We start from the raw sequence: 16399 nt of genomic DNA on the forward strand, positions 1-16399 counted from the left end.
GCCGTTACTGAAAATTCCCACAACTCTTTTTTTTTTTTTTTTGGGCAGATTGCGTTTGTTGTGTGTTTGAACGGTCATTTGATCTCAAGTGGAAGGAGTTGTTTATATTTTTACCAGGAATAGTTTGATAGAAAATCAGCTTTTTTCCCCCTGCGAGTTTGATGATAAGAACTCTCATAGTTGTTTGTTGAATAAAAAGCCAGGAAAGGTTAGTTAAGTTTCACGTAACAACTAAAGGGATAGACTGGCGTCCTGTCCAGGGTGAACACTGCCTTCAGCCAATGACAGCTGGGATCGGCTCTGACCCTGAATACAGGATACAGCGGTAGACAATGGATGGATGGATGGATGGATGGATGGATGGATGGATGGATGGATGGATGGATGGTAACAACTAAAGGGAAGAGAAAGCAGCTCGGCCGGTTAAGTCCAAATGTAAAATAAAAATACAAATACAAATTGTATGATTGCTTTCTGACGGAGAGCTGCAACATCTATATCCAGCATTCAGCTATCCACTCAGTTTAATCTCCTCATACACATAAAACATGAAACAGTTCGCAATATGACACAGTTTCCGTAGCAGGTTTTTCTATCTTGTACCATAAATGTATTGTTCCAGACCGAATAATCAGACTTTGACGCTGACTTCTGCCCAAGTATGTCTACTCGTAGTTCCAAACACCACCCAAGTCTGGCAACTTCCAGTCAGATTCTCCAGTGAAATCCATGTAGTGGAGGTATTTTTTCATTTACACAATTTGAGTAGTAATGGCGAAGTACAGGCTATCCATGGTGCTCGTTCACTCCAGGGAAGTGAAGAGAGAATTATATCCAGCATCCAGCAGCAAGAGTGAACTGCAGTCAATGGGCTGCAGCCTGTAAAGGCTCCCTGTGGACAACAAGCTCGACTTGGGTCTGCAGAGGCCTGAAGCCCCGCCCCCGCTGCTGCACTACTTGTTTGTCCAATGTTTATTAATATTGAACATGTCATGTGTCCAAATTACTCCAAAAATCGACATAGCATTCCTTTGGGTCCTAGAAGAAGAAGTTCAGATGACGTGATGTGCTACTGTTTCTCTTCGTTGGTCGGCTGATCTCTGCTGTCTGTTCTCTGCTGTTGACAGGAAGTCACCACTCGCTGCCAAGAAATAGACCAGCACATAGCCCAGTTTAAACCACTATATTTGTTATGTGGATTAAAAAAAAAGCCAGAGACGGAACATTAAAATGATTTACCCTCCATTCAGAAACACAACATCAGGAGGCTGGTTACCAGCTTGATTTGTTTTGATTGATCAGATAATGATTAGAAATAACATATAATTTTATAAGTTGTTATGTTCTTGTCCGGCATTGTTGCTGATTATTTAGCAAATAACCTCAATACGAGCTCGGCTTTTCCTTGGATTAAAGTTGATGCCGCTGAATGATCTTTTCTTAAAGCTGCTTTAATCAATATATAATGTAGACCATAGCTTTAAGTAGTTGAGCTTTTAGCAGTTAAAGAGCATATTTTTGAGTCTAGACTTAAAGATTTTCTGTCCAGACACGTCAGGGTGCAGTTATTGCTCGTGGCTTTAACAGGTCAGTCACGTAAACCTTCCTTACATGTTTTTAAAGTAATCAATAAAACCTCAACACTTATTCTAAAAGGCACTTTTAACTTCTGTGAAACCAGTGGCGAGACACTCAAATTGGGTAGAAATGATGGGAGCAGTTGCAGGCTGAATCATTTTTGGCCGCGTTTTTGAAACGAGCCATCACGGCGAGGACGTGTTTTGAGTGACGCCGGATTTTTGGAGAAAACAAATGCACGGATGAGCTAAAAGCTTTGATGTTCCTGCATGAATTTGACAGCCATGCTACCCCTTGTTTGTGTTTGTCCTGCACTTGAAATGAATGTGAAACTGAACCTGTGATGGTTTAAAGAGGGTTTTGAAAAGTCTCCTTTGCATCTATTAATCTCCGGTGGCCGAGGAGTGGAAGGGTATCGGGGTTAACGGACAGTCTGGGTGCGTAGATCTGCAACACAAAGCAGAAAGAAATTGATGTTTTTAGGAATGAAGGATGAGTTGGTGACCTTGACACACTTTTTTCTTGAGATGAGATAAGGTGCTGCATGGTGACCAGACATTTTTAAAGGTCATTTGGGGCCATGTCATGACTTTATTCAAAACTGGACTGAGAGAGGAGACAGGAAATCAAGGAAGAAAAGGGGGTGAACAAAGGTCTGTCTTTAAAATCAAGATTAAATTACAATTTCCTTTGAACCGTTTATATTTCTTCAGATTTTTTATAACATAATCCAATCATCTTTTCAAATGAAATATGAGATATGCTATACTGTATGCTAGTGCCAACCATGTTAAACCAACAATATAATGACATTCATCCATCAATCAATCTGCACATTTTAGCGCTACGGAAGCCACTGCATTGTAATATTCCAACCCCACCTTCTTTTTTTCCCCAATACAATCTTATGTAAATTGGTTTAAATCCCTCTTGCTCTGCTCAAATATTCCGTTTCACTGGGTAATATTGATAGTACAGGAGCTAAATACACTCTATCTTCCGTTTCATTGGGACATTCAGCAAACAGGGAATCATTGTGATCACAGTATCTGCTATTCATCTTGACTGCTAGCCATCGATGCATCTCGGTAGTTTAGCTCAGCACAATGATTATCTGCTGCTTCTCCCTCCCTGATGTAGTAAGACACAGTTCAGTATCAATAGGATCTGGGGTCCATGGGATTTAGATCACTAATGAGCTGGAGATTGTGGAGGAACATCGCCCTGAGCGAGAGCCTGGTGGTGGCCTATCTGATGGGACTTTAGCTTACTGGAGGAAATCCTTCCTACCGAATGCCTTTAACCCGAGATGCTCCAATGATGCTTTCAGGCACAAATCAGATCCAACATCAAACTGATGCATTTTTGGCAGCTTTATTTATGCAATCAGAGCAAATCAGCATACCAACACACGAAAAAATATGTTTCGGCAGGCTGTGATTTTATGTTTATGTTGTATTTTTATCTTTGAGAAAACAAATTGTTTACCAACAGCGAGTCTTTTCTCAATTTTGATAACACTTCCACATTTTCCAATTGGATGGCTTAGAATAACAGCAGCAATGGACAGCTTTTCATAAGTCAGGTTTCCATCATAAAGCTACTTTTATGGAATATTAGGAGTTGGGCATGGAGATAAAGAGCTGCCCTGTGTTGTCCGGGTATGGTGCCCATTCGGAGCCCATGCTCTTTTGGAGTACGCATCCATTCGAAGCGTGAGGCCGTTGGGAGCTTGAGTCCATTCGCAGCAAGCCGATTGCTCGGCTCCCAGGGGCGCTGCATGCAGAACCACTCATTGCTTGTTTCCTCCAGGGAAGTGAAGCCGAGTTCAATCGGGAGTGACAAGTAAATGAAGGAAAGATAATTGTTTGTTATAAACAGATGATGACAAAGTCTTGACGGAGTCTTTGGCTCTTGACTCTACAGGGAGAGTTGTAATTGAGGGGTTGTCTGCCCTGAGCAGCAGCCAGTTAAATCCCCCCTGTGGAGTCTAGACACTTTGGGTGGAGGCTGAGACTGACGGCTGAGGAGGCTGATGAGTCTGCAAAGTGTGTAACAGCAGCATGATCATACTTAACAAGAGACAGAAAGATGATAGGACCTGTAGTTGGGAACGGCTGATATCACGATCAAAACAGCGACTGCAAGGAAATCATGAGTGAGCATAATGATCGAAAGGCAGGAGCTTCATTTCAATCAGGAGAGTCTTCGGCACTTGACTTCTCAGGGGCTTCTGCCCTGAGCAGCAGCAAGATAAGTTCCCTCTGCAAAAATAACCATTTCCCCTAAAAGAATGCTTACTTACCAAGCAATGATCAAACAAAGATGGCATAACCTGCAAAGAGATGAAGCATAACAATGTTTACGACAGAAAATTGAGGTTAAGAGAAGAGAATCAAGGGTGTACCTCAGATGAATAGACTAAATGAAACCAGCAGCAATGCCTCCATTTAGCTTAGCAAGAAATGGCTTGAGGACAGCAATGTCCTACTTTCAATGCATAGGCTTTAGCCAGCAATGGCTAATGGTTAGCAGTGACCTGAATAGCTAATACGTTTGAGCTTAGACAACATGGCTAGTGTGCAGGAATGACAGGCATAAAATAAAGATCAGGCTAAGGAGGTAAGTCTCCAATAATCCCACTTTTCACATGTCTCACATCCATCATTGAAATAATTGAAGACCTGGAAATCAGCTGTGATGGATTTGAACAAAATAGGTCAACAGTGATCAGAGAATTAGTGATACAAGGGATCTGACACCACTTTCCATATATGATGGATATGACACCACTTATCAGAATACAATGAATGTGAGCAATTGGCAGAAGCATTGAAAGTGTAATAATGTGCAGAATACAATAAGAGGCAATTATAGAAGCAATGAAAATGAAGCAGATAGTACATGGCAACATAAAGCACTTAAATAGAAAGCATATGTAAACACTTCCCAGATTTGATGCTATAATGCCACTTACCTGTGATGGATATGACAACACTTATCAGAATACAAAGAATATGGACAGTTGGCAGAATCCAATAAATATGAAAAAATTTAAGAAGTCACACATATGCAGCAATTAGCTAAATACAACGGATTTGAAGTAGTTAGCAGAATACATGAATATGTAGCAATAGTAGAATATGTTGAACATGAAATATTAACTATATGTGAATGTGAAGTATTAGCAGAATACATGAATATGAGCAATTAATAGAATTATAAGAATTACATCTTAAATATAGGCAGAAATGATGAATTAGTATGACGATGACCTCCACATTTAGATGCTTGAGACATGATTGTAGTGAAGAAATGCTGAACAGATATATTTATCTATCAGAAGAATTAATTCAAGACTATTCATGACATGGGTCATTATTTAACCAAAAGGCTAAAACTATAGAACAAAACAATGAAATAATAACACCAATGGCAGTTGTAAAAACTCCAATGATACATTTAAGCTAACGGTACTGAAAAGGCAAAGGAGAGAGTTTGCTGACAACAGTTGGAACATTTTATTTCTGGACAATAAATGAAAAAAAAAAAAATTTCCGTTGGATGTAAACAAATAAAAAAAGGTCTATTTATTCATGATTCAACTCTTTTATTATCCCAGGCAGCTGTGACTGGAGACATGTTTTTGGGTCTCTTCAAATTTACCACAAACATCCTCCCAGGCTCAACGGTAAAGTTATTTTGGAGGTCAAAGGTCACTGTTGCCTCAACTCAACTCAATGCTAATTATGACAAACACTTCCCAAACATGTTAGGATAAAGTGACATTAATGTAAACTGAAGCTTGACAGGTTGGAAGAGGCGTACAACTATAATTCTAGTTTTAATACTCGACTCCGAAGCAACACACAGATGCAACCCAGCCTGTGAACCCCGGGTTGTGTTTCCATGACAGCTCTCTACACAGGTACAGGAGCTGTCAACTTTAATGAATGTAATCAGCTTTCATCAAAAAACGACTCTAACGAACGGTGAGACTTAACACCCCGGCTGTCTTCCTTTATTCTTTGTGCATCACTTCAACAACTCGGATTATTATTATTTTGATTTTTTTTTTATCTCTGAATTATTTTTATTGCCTTCTATTATTCTGTGTGATTTCTGGCTTTGACGTGTATGAATGTGAACACTTCACTGTCGAGCCGTCTTGGGCCGTCAGTGCTGCTTCTACTTGAGAGAACCTTTTATTTGGTCTATACTGTATTGGATTTGGTGCTGATGGAGGTTTTAAAAGACAACCTTTTGAATGGAATTGAACCTTCAACTGACAGCAAAGTACAGTTGACTCAACAGAAGTATTCTTAAAAACCTGTTTAACTTCTGAGTGTTGTGTTGCTATGGGTGAAATTGACAGATGCATGCTGTTTTATGTGTGCTTGCAAATTCATAGCTTAATGCTTTTTAAGCTGGTGCTGGATTGTCACGAGAAAATGATGGTTTACATTACACAACATCACGGCAGTTTCTATTCAATGTGCCACCTTTAAAACCCACCTCCCATTTAAAATAACCATGTGATGCATCGGCACATACTGCATTTGCATCAATGGACTTCATTTTTCCCCCTTGTGTTTCATATCACACACTGGTAAAAGAAATATGGCGCGATATGCAAGAGATGACAAAGTAGGACAAGGTGAGTAGTGAAAGGAAGGACAAGCAGGAATCTTAATGGTTACAAAGTGGCTACCAAGTTGAAAACAAACTTTTATGAGTTTTTAAGTGGCAGGGGGAGAGAGAAAAAAGGGTTGCGGAGGAAAGGCAGGGTGACTTTTCCTCCGCGCCTCTTAGCGGCTTCAATAACAAAACCATCCATTGGTCGAGCATTTTAAAATTCACTACCTAATTAGAAGACCTTGCTTTATAGCTTGGCCAGTGTCACTCCTCACAGCTTTCCATAACTGTAATGCTGGAAATGCCAATAGCAACCATACTATCTAATAATAATGATACAAATATCCTTCATCCACCATCTCCCACTCAGCCATCCAGACTCATTTATTCCCTCCTGGATGATCATTTAGCACCTATTAACACAAGATCCTCGTCTGTAATGGCCACTCAATTATCATCTTCACTCTTGTTCTACTTAGGCTTCGCAAGGTTAAGTAACGCCCTGAACTTGTGACAATCGTTGAATGGGCCATTGGCAGATATTGGTGGTAATTACGTTATAGCGATATATTCAACCAGGCCTAAAGGGATCTCTTTATTCTCTCCTTCATCCATCCACTGTTATTTTCCCTCAATCATCGCTCTTTAATCTGCCGGCCATGTCACCCTGATCCCAGAAGAGAAAAAGTGGCACCTTTTTATGTGGATGTCCAGTCAGTGCTGATGGTAAATAAAGTCAGGGAAGCAGTGAATTCCTCAGCGTGTGCTATGCAGGCGGTGCCTACATGTACCAGGATGCATTGCATTCAAGCTTTGGTCCAACGTCGCCTCCACATGCCCCTTGTCACTCAACTCAGCAGCCGGGAAACAAAAGGAAACTTCTGATTGTCTTGAGACATCTCACACACACACACTCACAGACACACACACACACATATACACTGGTCTGATTGGCTGAATCCAAGTCCGCCACATAACAGTTTTAAATGTATCCGTGTCCATAATTTGGATAACATCTTCTGCCATTTTTTTTTATCTTTTTTAATCCCCTGATTTGGTCCCTGACAATTCCAGCATCCCCAGCTGTACTTTATTAATGAATTAGCAGTGTTAGCATGCTAATATGCTAAACATGTCCTGCTGCATATCCTGCTAATATCAGCATGTTGGCTCTAAATGCATGTTAGGCCATTTTTCACCATCCCTACTTGTGCAAAATAAAAATGGAAACAACTCTCAGCTCCAACCCTAATCAGTCGTGTAAGGGTATGTAGCAAATCCGTTCTGTAAATATAAGCCCACCTGACTCTGTCACGCTGTGCTACAAGCTCCCGATGAAAGAGGTGAAAAGAGAGCGAGAGCCAACATCGACCTTGATCCTCGTCGAGATGAGCATTTACCATCCTCCAGCTTGTTTCTGTAACGTGTTTTGATTAAGAGACGGCAATGAGCAGCAGATTTTTTTTTCCCCTCCCAAGGTCTTTCCTTCCATAGAGCCTAATGTAGACACACGGTCCCTCGCTGCTTTTTCATTCCATCATGTCTTGAACAGACACCGGGGTTATTTATCAACTCAACGGGAGATTTGCCTGGAAACCGCTTAACAATCAATGACTATGGATCCTCTTGAGCTATACATTTGTGATTACTGTATTGACATACTGTCTCCTACGTCAAAACAAAACATACCACAGTTGTGACATGAAGACATTTTAAAAGGATTGGTATTGTGGATGTAATGTGATGTAAAAGAATCAGACAAGGATGAATCGCTGCAGGAGAGTCTTGTTCAGCTTTTGATATTCCAGTTTTGAACAGATTTTTCTGTTGGTGTGGTTCATGAGAGAGCTCTGATGGAGACACATTCTTAAAATATAAATAATCTCATGTTAACAATTTTATATCGGCCTTCTCGTCTTACAGTCTCTGTAAAACACTCAAACTTCCTGGTTTTTAAGAGTCACTTCCTGTCACTCCTCTGCAATTGGCTGGCAGGTCTGATCACAACTGCTGTCTATCATTCAATCAAGACTCACCTGCTGCCATAGTATTTAAGCACCAGCCCCACAACCACTATTCATCAAATCATCCGTAAATGACTTGCTTGTGTTTTGCGTGTGGTTTTTGGTGGCTTACCTGTAATCCTGACTCCTTCTTTCTCTCGTGTGGCTCAGGTTCGGCTGCTGCAGCTGCGTCCTGAGTGAGTTTGTCATCCGTTTGTCTGGATCTGGATCCCTTACCTGCCTGTCTGCTCTCAGCCTGTTCCCCAAGCCTTTTGTTGGATCACCTGGATTCTTCTGTTGTACATTTACCTCGCATTAAATCGTTGTTGAACTTTTAATCCTGCCTCCGTGTCTGAGTTCGGCGTTTGGGTCCAGTGTTCTTTGTAAAACATAACGCTACCAAATTGTCCAACGCATTTGAAATATTAATAATATTCTACTTATTTTCAGCACTTACATAGTTAATCATGTTCTGAGAGACTTTTTATTAACAAACCCAATATGAAACCAGTGAAGCATGTGTGTCAATGTGTCATCAAGGCTGTTGCTATGACGCTCAGTACGCCAATGGTTGGCTGTGATGCTCCAGGAGGCTAACGCCTTCCCACGCAACGAAAATGCTGCGTTTGTCACACGCTGCAAGAGAACAGTTCGGTCGTCCACGGTGGAAATGCCGACGTACAAAATCATATGAAGACAGCCAGATTGCAAAATACAATATCTGGCGATGAATGTGTGGCGGTCTGTTTCGCTTTAAATGGTATCAGACAATTATGTTACTAACAAGCAATCCATGTGTTTTGTGTTTACTAAAGTTTTGGTGGATTTTCAGAGACAAAACATTTTTTTTTGTCTGCTGTTCATGACGTTGAAAGGTTAGCCAAGTGGGGATGTTATTGTCCCCAATCCCCTGAAAATGGTTACGGTGCATGCATAAGTTATGTGTTAGCTACAGCGTTAGCATAGCCTAGCTCTGATCGATCTGAACGTTCTTGAGAAAACAAGTATTTTAAAAGTTGTTTGCTTATCGTCTTTCGGACCTAACAAACCACAACTTTGTTTATTGCAATTAAATCGCAACAAAATAGTTTATTCTTGGTTCATACCGCTGTAGTAAACCAGCCGATGTGTGGCTTGCTATTAACAGTGAATACAGCTGGAGCAACTCTGGATGATGTCATGAACTCAGTTTGTTTTCCCCGGCGTATCTGGGACTTCCACAACAGGTACAAAACAATAGAAATGATCCCTTGAACTGATCCTGCGGTAAAACTTGCCTGAGTAGCGCTTCACGTTTTATGTGAATGTATTTTTTAAAGTGTGAACTCGTTTTTAACACAAGCAGATGGAAAAAAAGCAGATCTCTCCCTCATTATGCATCCTCATTTGGAGGATAAAGTGCACGACTAATTTTTTGTAAATATTGCACACAATCGCCTCTCCGAGTCAGACATCCACGTTGTTGAGTCAACACGAGTACACAAAAACGGCATATTAAGTCTCCACAGAAATTCTCCCGTGACTTTGTCATTGATGTATTTCAAGGTCGCTAACGCGGTGCTCTCTCATTTTCTGTTGTCTTATGCACAGAAAGGTGTTAAACAGGAGGCCTTGATATGCAAATGAGGAAATACAAGCTAGATGGGGTTGGGGATGGGGATGTCAGTGTGTGACATCAACAACGCAGCATCTGCCTTGGTGTGATATCCTGTCATATATAACTGGCTGAATGAACAAAAAACGGGATCCCTGTGGATAACATTCATCAACGAGCTCCATACCTTTTTCTTTTTTCAACTTTCGCTAGACTTCTTATTTCCTGTGTGCACGAACCAAGCTGTGATGAATAAAATATGGCTACAGAGAGTGGGTGTTGGGATTTTTTGTACTTCTCATGTTTACATAAAAGGGCTTGCTTTTTGTTTGTTTTGTACGGCTTTTTAGGCCATTCGGGGGAATTTGTCCCGTAGGCTAATAATGTGGTGCCCTACAGGCTTTACCGCTAAGCTACTTTAGTAATTGCTGGGATTTAGAAAGCATTGGCAACATGACACCATGCTTTACTGCCAGTTCCTCTGGGACCCGTTTCAGGCCCTGTGGTCCTTTTTTGAAATCACATGTTGATTTAAGTCATATTAGCATTGTAGCCCCGGGATGAAACACGTCTCTCTATAAACTGTGTGAACAAAAGAATGGAAAAGTTAGATTGTTGTTTGGATGGGAGCATCTGTCTGTGTGCTTTAATGCACCATACAGAGTATAATACCATTTAGTGTCCCCGGGGGGACGATGAATACACCCGTGAAATCAGTCAACATCAGGATTTCTAGTACGACGCATATCAGCCTGACCTTTGCATGTTTTTAATACCAGAAAGAAAATGTGCGAGACATCACGCTGAGCTGCTGGTTGTCTTATTGTTTTCACTCCCAACACACACACACACACAGGACCAACCTCCACCAGCAGCAGCTGTAAGTATTTTATTATGTTGTTTCGGCAAACACGCCAGGTAGCGGGGAAAAAAAAGAGGCATCAGAGCTCCCCAGAGTACCAATTTGTCGTCACCGTTCCCAGATAACTGTGAGGAGCATCGCCCCGACTCAGCACATTCCACAACCACCATAGAACCAGAGCTCAGTGGAGGTCCGCGTGGTCACAGGAACACGTTAGGGGGCAAATTTATAGATGACGCTTTGATGAGTACTGATGGGAATAAATCAACAGAAACAATGTGGAAACTGGATTTCTTTTTTCTGCCACATGAGTGAAATGATTTCATCACCACATGTGAGTGACAGTTTGGCACTCTGGTCTCTCAGCAGGTGTCTGTCCAGGTGTTAATATGCATTTTAATCTCCACTTAGCCTTTCAGTCAACAATCATATTATTATCCATGATCTTGGTCCCAGCAGCTCCATCATATTGATTAAAAATTAAAAGCAAGTGGATGTTAAATAAAGCGGAACCATAGTGCGCTTTCGGTTTCCATAAGCAAAATTGTGTAGATGTGATGTGATTGCAGGATTTTTTATTTTTTTTAAAACACGCTTGTAAGTATGTAGATCATCTCACAGAATTAGAGCCGTTTACCAAGGATTTAGCGTAAATGTACAAATAAAGTCGATTTGCATTACAATTAAAGGAATTTGCTTGGAGATTAACGGCACCCAGGGGGTGAATTCCCTCTCCGATTAGCTGTTTAAAAAAAAAAAACACCACAGTGTTAAAATGACAAAGCAAATTCCTTTCGTTGTGCTAGTATGTTATCAGCTGTGGCAGGAATCAAAGTGAGTAAAGAGAAGATCTCACCTTCGCAGCTTTGTGAAAACTGAAATACCTGACTTCTTTAATGAGCTAAGAGGAAAATCTCCATGTAAGTGTAATTGTGGCCACCGGTGTCACTAATAGCTTTAGCTGTCTATCCTTTTCCTCTCCTACCTTATTAACTGTGGAGGCAAAGTCAATTAAAAGAACTCTTTACCACCCCAGCCGCTTTAGTTTCTCGATATTGAATAATAAGCACGCTGTCAAAGCCCAGACTGAACCTGGCCATGCTTGTAAAACTCAAATATACCATTTTAAATTAGCAAAAAGGCTCCGACCACACTAGCTGTAGATAGATGAACAAGTTAATGTAAGTCAGATGCTGCTGAACACACTCTGCTGTGTCCACTTACCTGGTCGATGGGGTTGTTCATTAAGTCATGTCACTGTTAAATAACAAAAATCTCAACCTTCCCTCTAATTTCTCCACATGAATTTGAATACATTTACTGCATAAGCACAAGTCCCTCTTTGTGAGGAACCGCAAATGGACATAAGGATGTTCTTTCTGTGCAAAGAAATAGTGAAATAAGAAATTTACTATTGGTTGAACGCTCCCCGGTATCCGAGGCTGCTTGGTCGCAAATCTCAATCAATTCACTATTTCTGTCTGCCGCCAGTTAAAGATGGTTCAATATCAACGCCAGCACTGTGTGCACAGCACACTACCTCACATTTTCCAGCTGCCTCAATCAGCTGATCATGTCACCAAAGTATCCCACAAATAATCAACACTAACCCAGCATTTTGTTCCATCATGCATTGAGCTAAAGCCAAAATGTTGTGGGTAGAAAATAATATATATTAAATGAGAATAGAGCACATTAGAACACAAAGTACTTTTTTTCTTTATTTATTATTGGGTGGAAATACGGCAGAATATGCTGCTCCTTTCATTCTTACCTTTCACAATAAAAGCCCTAGACATAGATGCTGCATTATGGTTTACCTGGGGAACTCACATTACAACAAATGAAAAAAATAGTTTATTTCATCTTTATCAGGGATGGTCCACCAGCTGCCGTTCATCTGGTAAGTTTTCATTGAGACAGCAGAGAAAATGACCCAAATAGTGTCCAAAAGAGGGTTTTTTTTCTTCCAATTTGCCAATCAGCTCACTACATAGAGTCCTCTATAGAACACCCTGGATAGGGAGGAGTGAATAAGGAGGAGGGTTCCTACTTCCCCTCCAGGCCCAGTCACATGACCTTCCCACCTGCTCACCTGTTTCCACTTCCCCTCGTCAGCCCTGCAGTATAACTGACCCACTTTCCCTTGATCCCTGCCAGATCGTCAAAGCTGCCATGTTGCTTTGAGCCTTTGCTTTCAAGCCGCCAGCCACTCTGCACCTGCCCGTTAGCCTAGAAATACCTTCACTTTGGTAATAAATCACTGAACGGTCCCTGGTGCTCTCACCTGCCTGACACTTAAAAGCTGAACTCATTGTTTATTTATTTGTTTTTCACCATTTGGACTCTAAAGAAGCTGTAAACGTGATATCAATGTATTATTCAGTAAGTTATGTTATTAAAGCAAATATTAAACTTAAGTTATCTGGATACATTACATTAAGTTACCATCCAGCGGACACAGAGCATTTTGTCTGATGAAACCAAGTCATTTTAAGTTTTGTTTTGTCACCAAATCCCGAGGGAAATATGTGGCTGTTTGGCTACTAATTGCTTCACTGTGTTCACCAGCTAGTTGCTAACTTTGGGCTGAACTTTGTGTTGAGACGTGCATGCATAGGGTTGCACGTGATAAATAAAACAATTAACTGAAAGAATGTCCGTAGAGATGAGGGAGCCCTTTCACCCTCACCTCGATCTCCCAGAAATATGTGAAATAATGAACTCTTTTATGGCAACAAAACCACTTCTATAATGTTCTGGGAAACGTCATGGACAAAGAAACATTGATTCATGCAGCTTTAACTCCCTTTTAATGCCATTGTCGCTTCCTCGAACCACTCCTCCTCTCTACTGCGACTCTTTCTCCTCTAATCGGTTTAATTATAGATTATGGAACTATCAAACCAAGTAATCAAATGTGACTATAGAACATTTCCTGATGAGAACATGTGTTGATTTCCAATTATTCTCAAATCACTGGCAATCCGTTTGACCTTGATCTCACACAAACACACGGATTCATGCAAAATGTCTTTCTTAAGGCCTGATTATGCTTCCGCTTAGTGATCACGCAACGGCCACGCAACGGCCACGCAACGGCCACGCAGTTGCTTGGAGACCGTGATGGTTCTGCGTTGGGTTTACGTGTCGAAATGCAATTCAATGCCACACCGGTAAAGGGCGCTATGTTTTCTGTAAAGACTGACCGACCGACCGAGACTCTTGACGTATATCGTCGTTAGCCTCGTTATAGCCTATTTGTTTACTTTCCGGCTTTAAACGTCCACAATTTTTCAGAACTTGGTGTTTTATTTCTTTGTGCAAAAGCGATAAGGTGCAAACAATAAAACGAGGTGAAAACAATAAAAGTAGCCTTTTAAAAGTTTAAATGGCGGTGTTTATGAGTGGAAACCGGATAGCGGTCTCCAGCGGATGTAGTTAGCGGACCAATCACAGCCAATGCCGCTGCGTTGGTGTTGCGTCGCCTCGACGCGTGTCTAGGATTTTTGGGAGGTACACGTCAGGCCCTTGCGTTGGACGTAAGGGGTGTCCGCAAGGACGTAAGGGGTCCGCAAGCCCCCTTGCGTTGTGTCGACGCGGAAGCATAACTCAGCCTTTAGGGTCTTTTCAGAGCAACACTATTGCACCAAAATGAAAAGAATCTTCTTAATTTCAATGACCAAGAAATGGTGATTTCCTGGCTTGACTTTTAGTACAGAACAACACACCTTGTAGAATTGTGCTATAATGTGACAAGCCGGGTTGGAAACCCGGTCCGGATCAGCCTTCTGTTCGGATTTTAAGGGTTCTCTCCATTTCGGTGCGGGTTCTCTCCGGGTTCTCTACCTTCCTCCCACAATCCCAAGATATGCCGGTTAAATGATGACTCTAAATCACCCGAAGGTGTGAATGGTTGCCTGCCTCGGATTGTCAGCCCTGTGATAGACTGGCGACCTCTCCAATGTCAGCTGGGATTGGCTCCGACACCCCGGCGACCCTGAGTAGTGGTTACAGATAATAGATGGAGGGATGGAAAACCCATCACATTCAATAAACCTAACTGGACTTGGTGGTTGATATTTCATGTCCTTAGTATGTGTGCACTAACACGGACATAGTTGTCAAAGACATAGGTCAACACCGACGGCTGCCTCGGTGTATTGAATTATGCAGCCCAGTGAATTAAAAGACAAACACTGACTACCAATTGGAAAATAGACTGTGCACACACACTAATTGCAACAATTTTTCAAACCCAATCTTGCATCACCGAGGGGCTTTAATATCAAACCTCTGCCTGTTAATGCCTGAATTTGATTTGACACAAGAAGCCCTGAAGTTGAAGCTGAGGATTTGGGAGACCAGTTTAGAGGTTGTGTGTGTGTCAGCAAAGTGGTTAGCTAAGCTACTTATCGTATTATACAGAGTTATTGTCATGTTTGGCTTGGTTCTGTCTGAGAAGCTTTCATTGCGAGCACTTTGCTGTCTTCCCTGAAGGAATATTGGGGATAAATAAGAAAAGAAACACAAAAACAAGAGGACAAAAAAAAGATAATTCCATGATTCCTCAGCAATGCGGTGAAAGGAAAATTGCAAAAGAAAAGCGACAAGATTAAGCTTTACTTCTTTTTTTAATGCACTGTGGAAAGAAAAGTTCAAATCCAGGGCAGCGTATGCCAGCAGCAGCAGAGTCTGCATCAAGGTCACATTGAGAGTGTTTTACATGTTGCCTTCCCATTTTTAATTTACAGTCTGGAAATAAACATTTTTCACACTCAGAGTTTGAAACAACTCTCTTGTTTACAGCACTTTTCCTCTTCAGCTGGTGTCAAGTACAAATAATAGTCTGAGAGTTTTTGTGAGTAATGTTAATAACACTGAAAAAAACAATGTCGTGCCCATTGATGGCACTTCTTACAGGCACAATAGGCAGCTGCCAAGAGCCTCACGCATCTAATTTCCCTTTTTCTATTGAACAATGGAAGACAATGGATTTCAGCCCTGACTGGCTCCTCACGGCAGAAAGTACCAAAACACCAACAGAAGCTTCTGTAAGCACAACTATGGCAGAATTCACAAGAGACAGGAAACAACTACAAAACACTGCAAAAAGATACAAAAATCACCACAAGGGGACAAAAAACTATTCAAGACAAAACTTGACGACAACTACGACTATATGTCGGAGTGGGAGATGAAGAAGATTGACCTGCATGAAGTACAGGTATTTTTATTTAAAACAGTGACTTTATGCTTATAGGTATATTTATTTAAAACAGTGACTTTATGTTTATTTTAAATATCTACATTTACTTTTGAAATTGTTTTACCCCCTTTTATCCTATCCTAGTCATCAAGGCTTTTTTTTACATATTTATTTATTTTATTATACACTACACTTGAATGTGTGTGATTGTTTAAAAAAAATGTGAATATATAAATAGCAATTTTTTTTCTCCCTGCGCACAAAATGCAAACTCAATCGGAACCGTAACCTAAGAACCGAGGAACGTATTGAACTGTGGGCTAACTGTATTGTTGCATCTCTAGCACATTCATGGGAAGCCAGCATAAATGCCGGTTGTTAGCATCGTAATAAACGCAAGCTAATAAACTCGCAAATTTGCCAATTTTTTTTCTCTGAATATTGCCCACCTCTCTCAGCTCCATTTTTTTTCAGTGGCCCTAATACGCCATCGTACAGGTGACCTATGCGGCCATTTT

At 41.0% G+C, this 16399-nt stretch overlaps 2 protein-coding genes across 2 annotated transcripts in view; one reads left to right on the forward strand and one right to left on the reverse strand.

Annotated features, from left to right (window-relative positions):
- The window catches only part of cdh13 (cadherin 13, H-cadherin (heart)), a 291682-nt gene extending 281640 nt beyond the window's left edge, over positions 1-10042 (forward strand). The window contains exon 14 of the mRNA XM_084018321.1: positions 8388-10042. Within this exon, the coding sequence (XP_083874447.1) occupies positions 8388-8413 (26 nt within the window). The 3' untranslated portion in view covers positions 8414-10042. The remainder of the gene's footprint in view (positions 1-8387) is intronic.
- Positions 1-16399, reverse strand: part of hsbp1b (heat shock factor binding protein 1b) — a 341874-nt gene that overhangs the window by 246649 nt on the left and 78826 nt on the right. The window lies entirely within an intron of this gene.

The sequence above is a fragment of the Eutrigla gurnardus genome, assembly GCF_963514095.1.
Source record: "Eutrigla gurnardus genome assembly, chromosome: 9".
Taxonomy (NCBI): domain Eukaryota; kingdom Metazoa; phylum Chordata; class Actinopteri; order Perciformes; family Triglidae; genus Eutrigla; species Eutrigla gurnardus.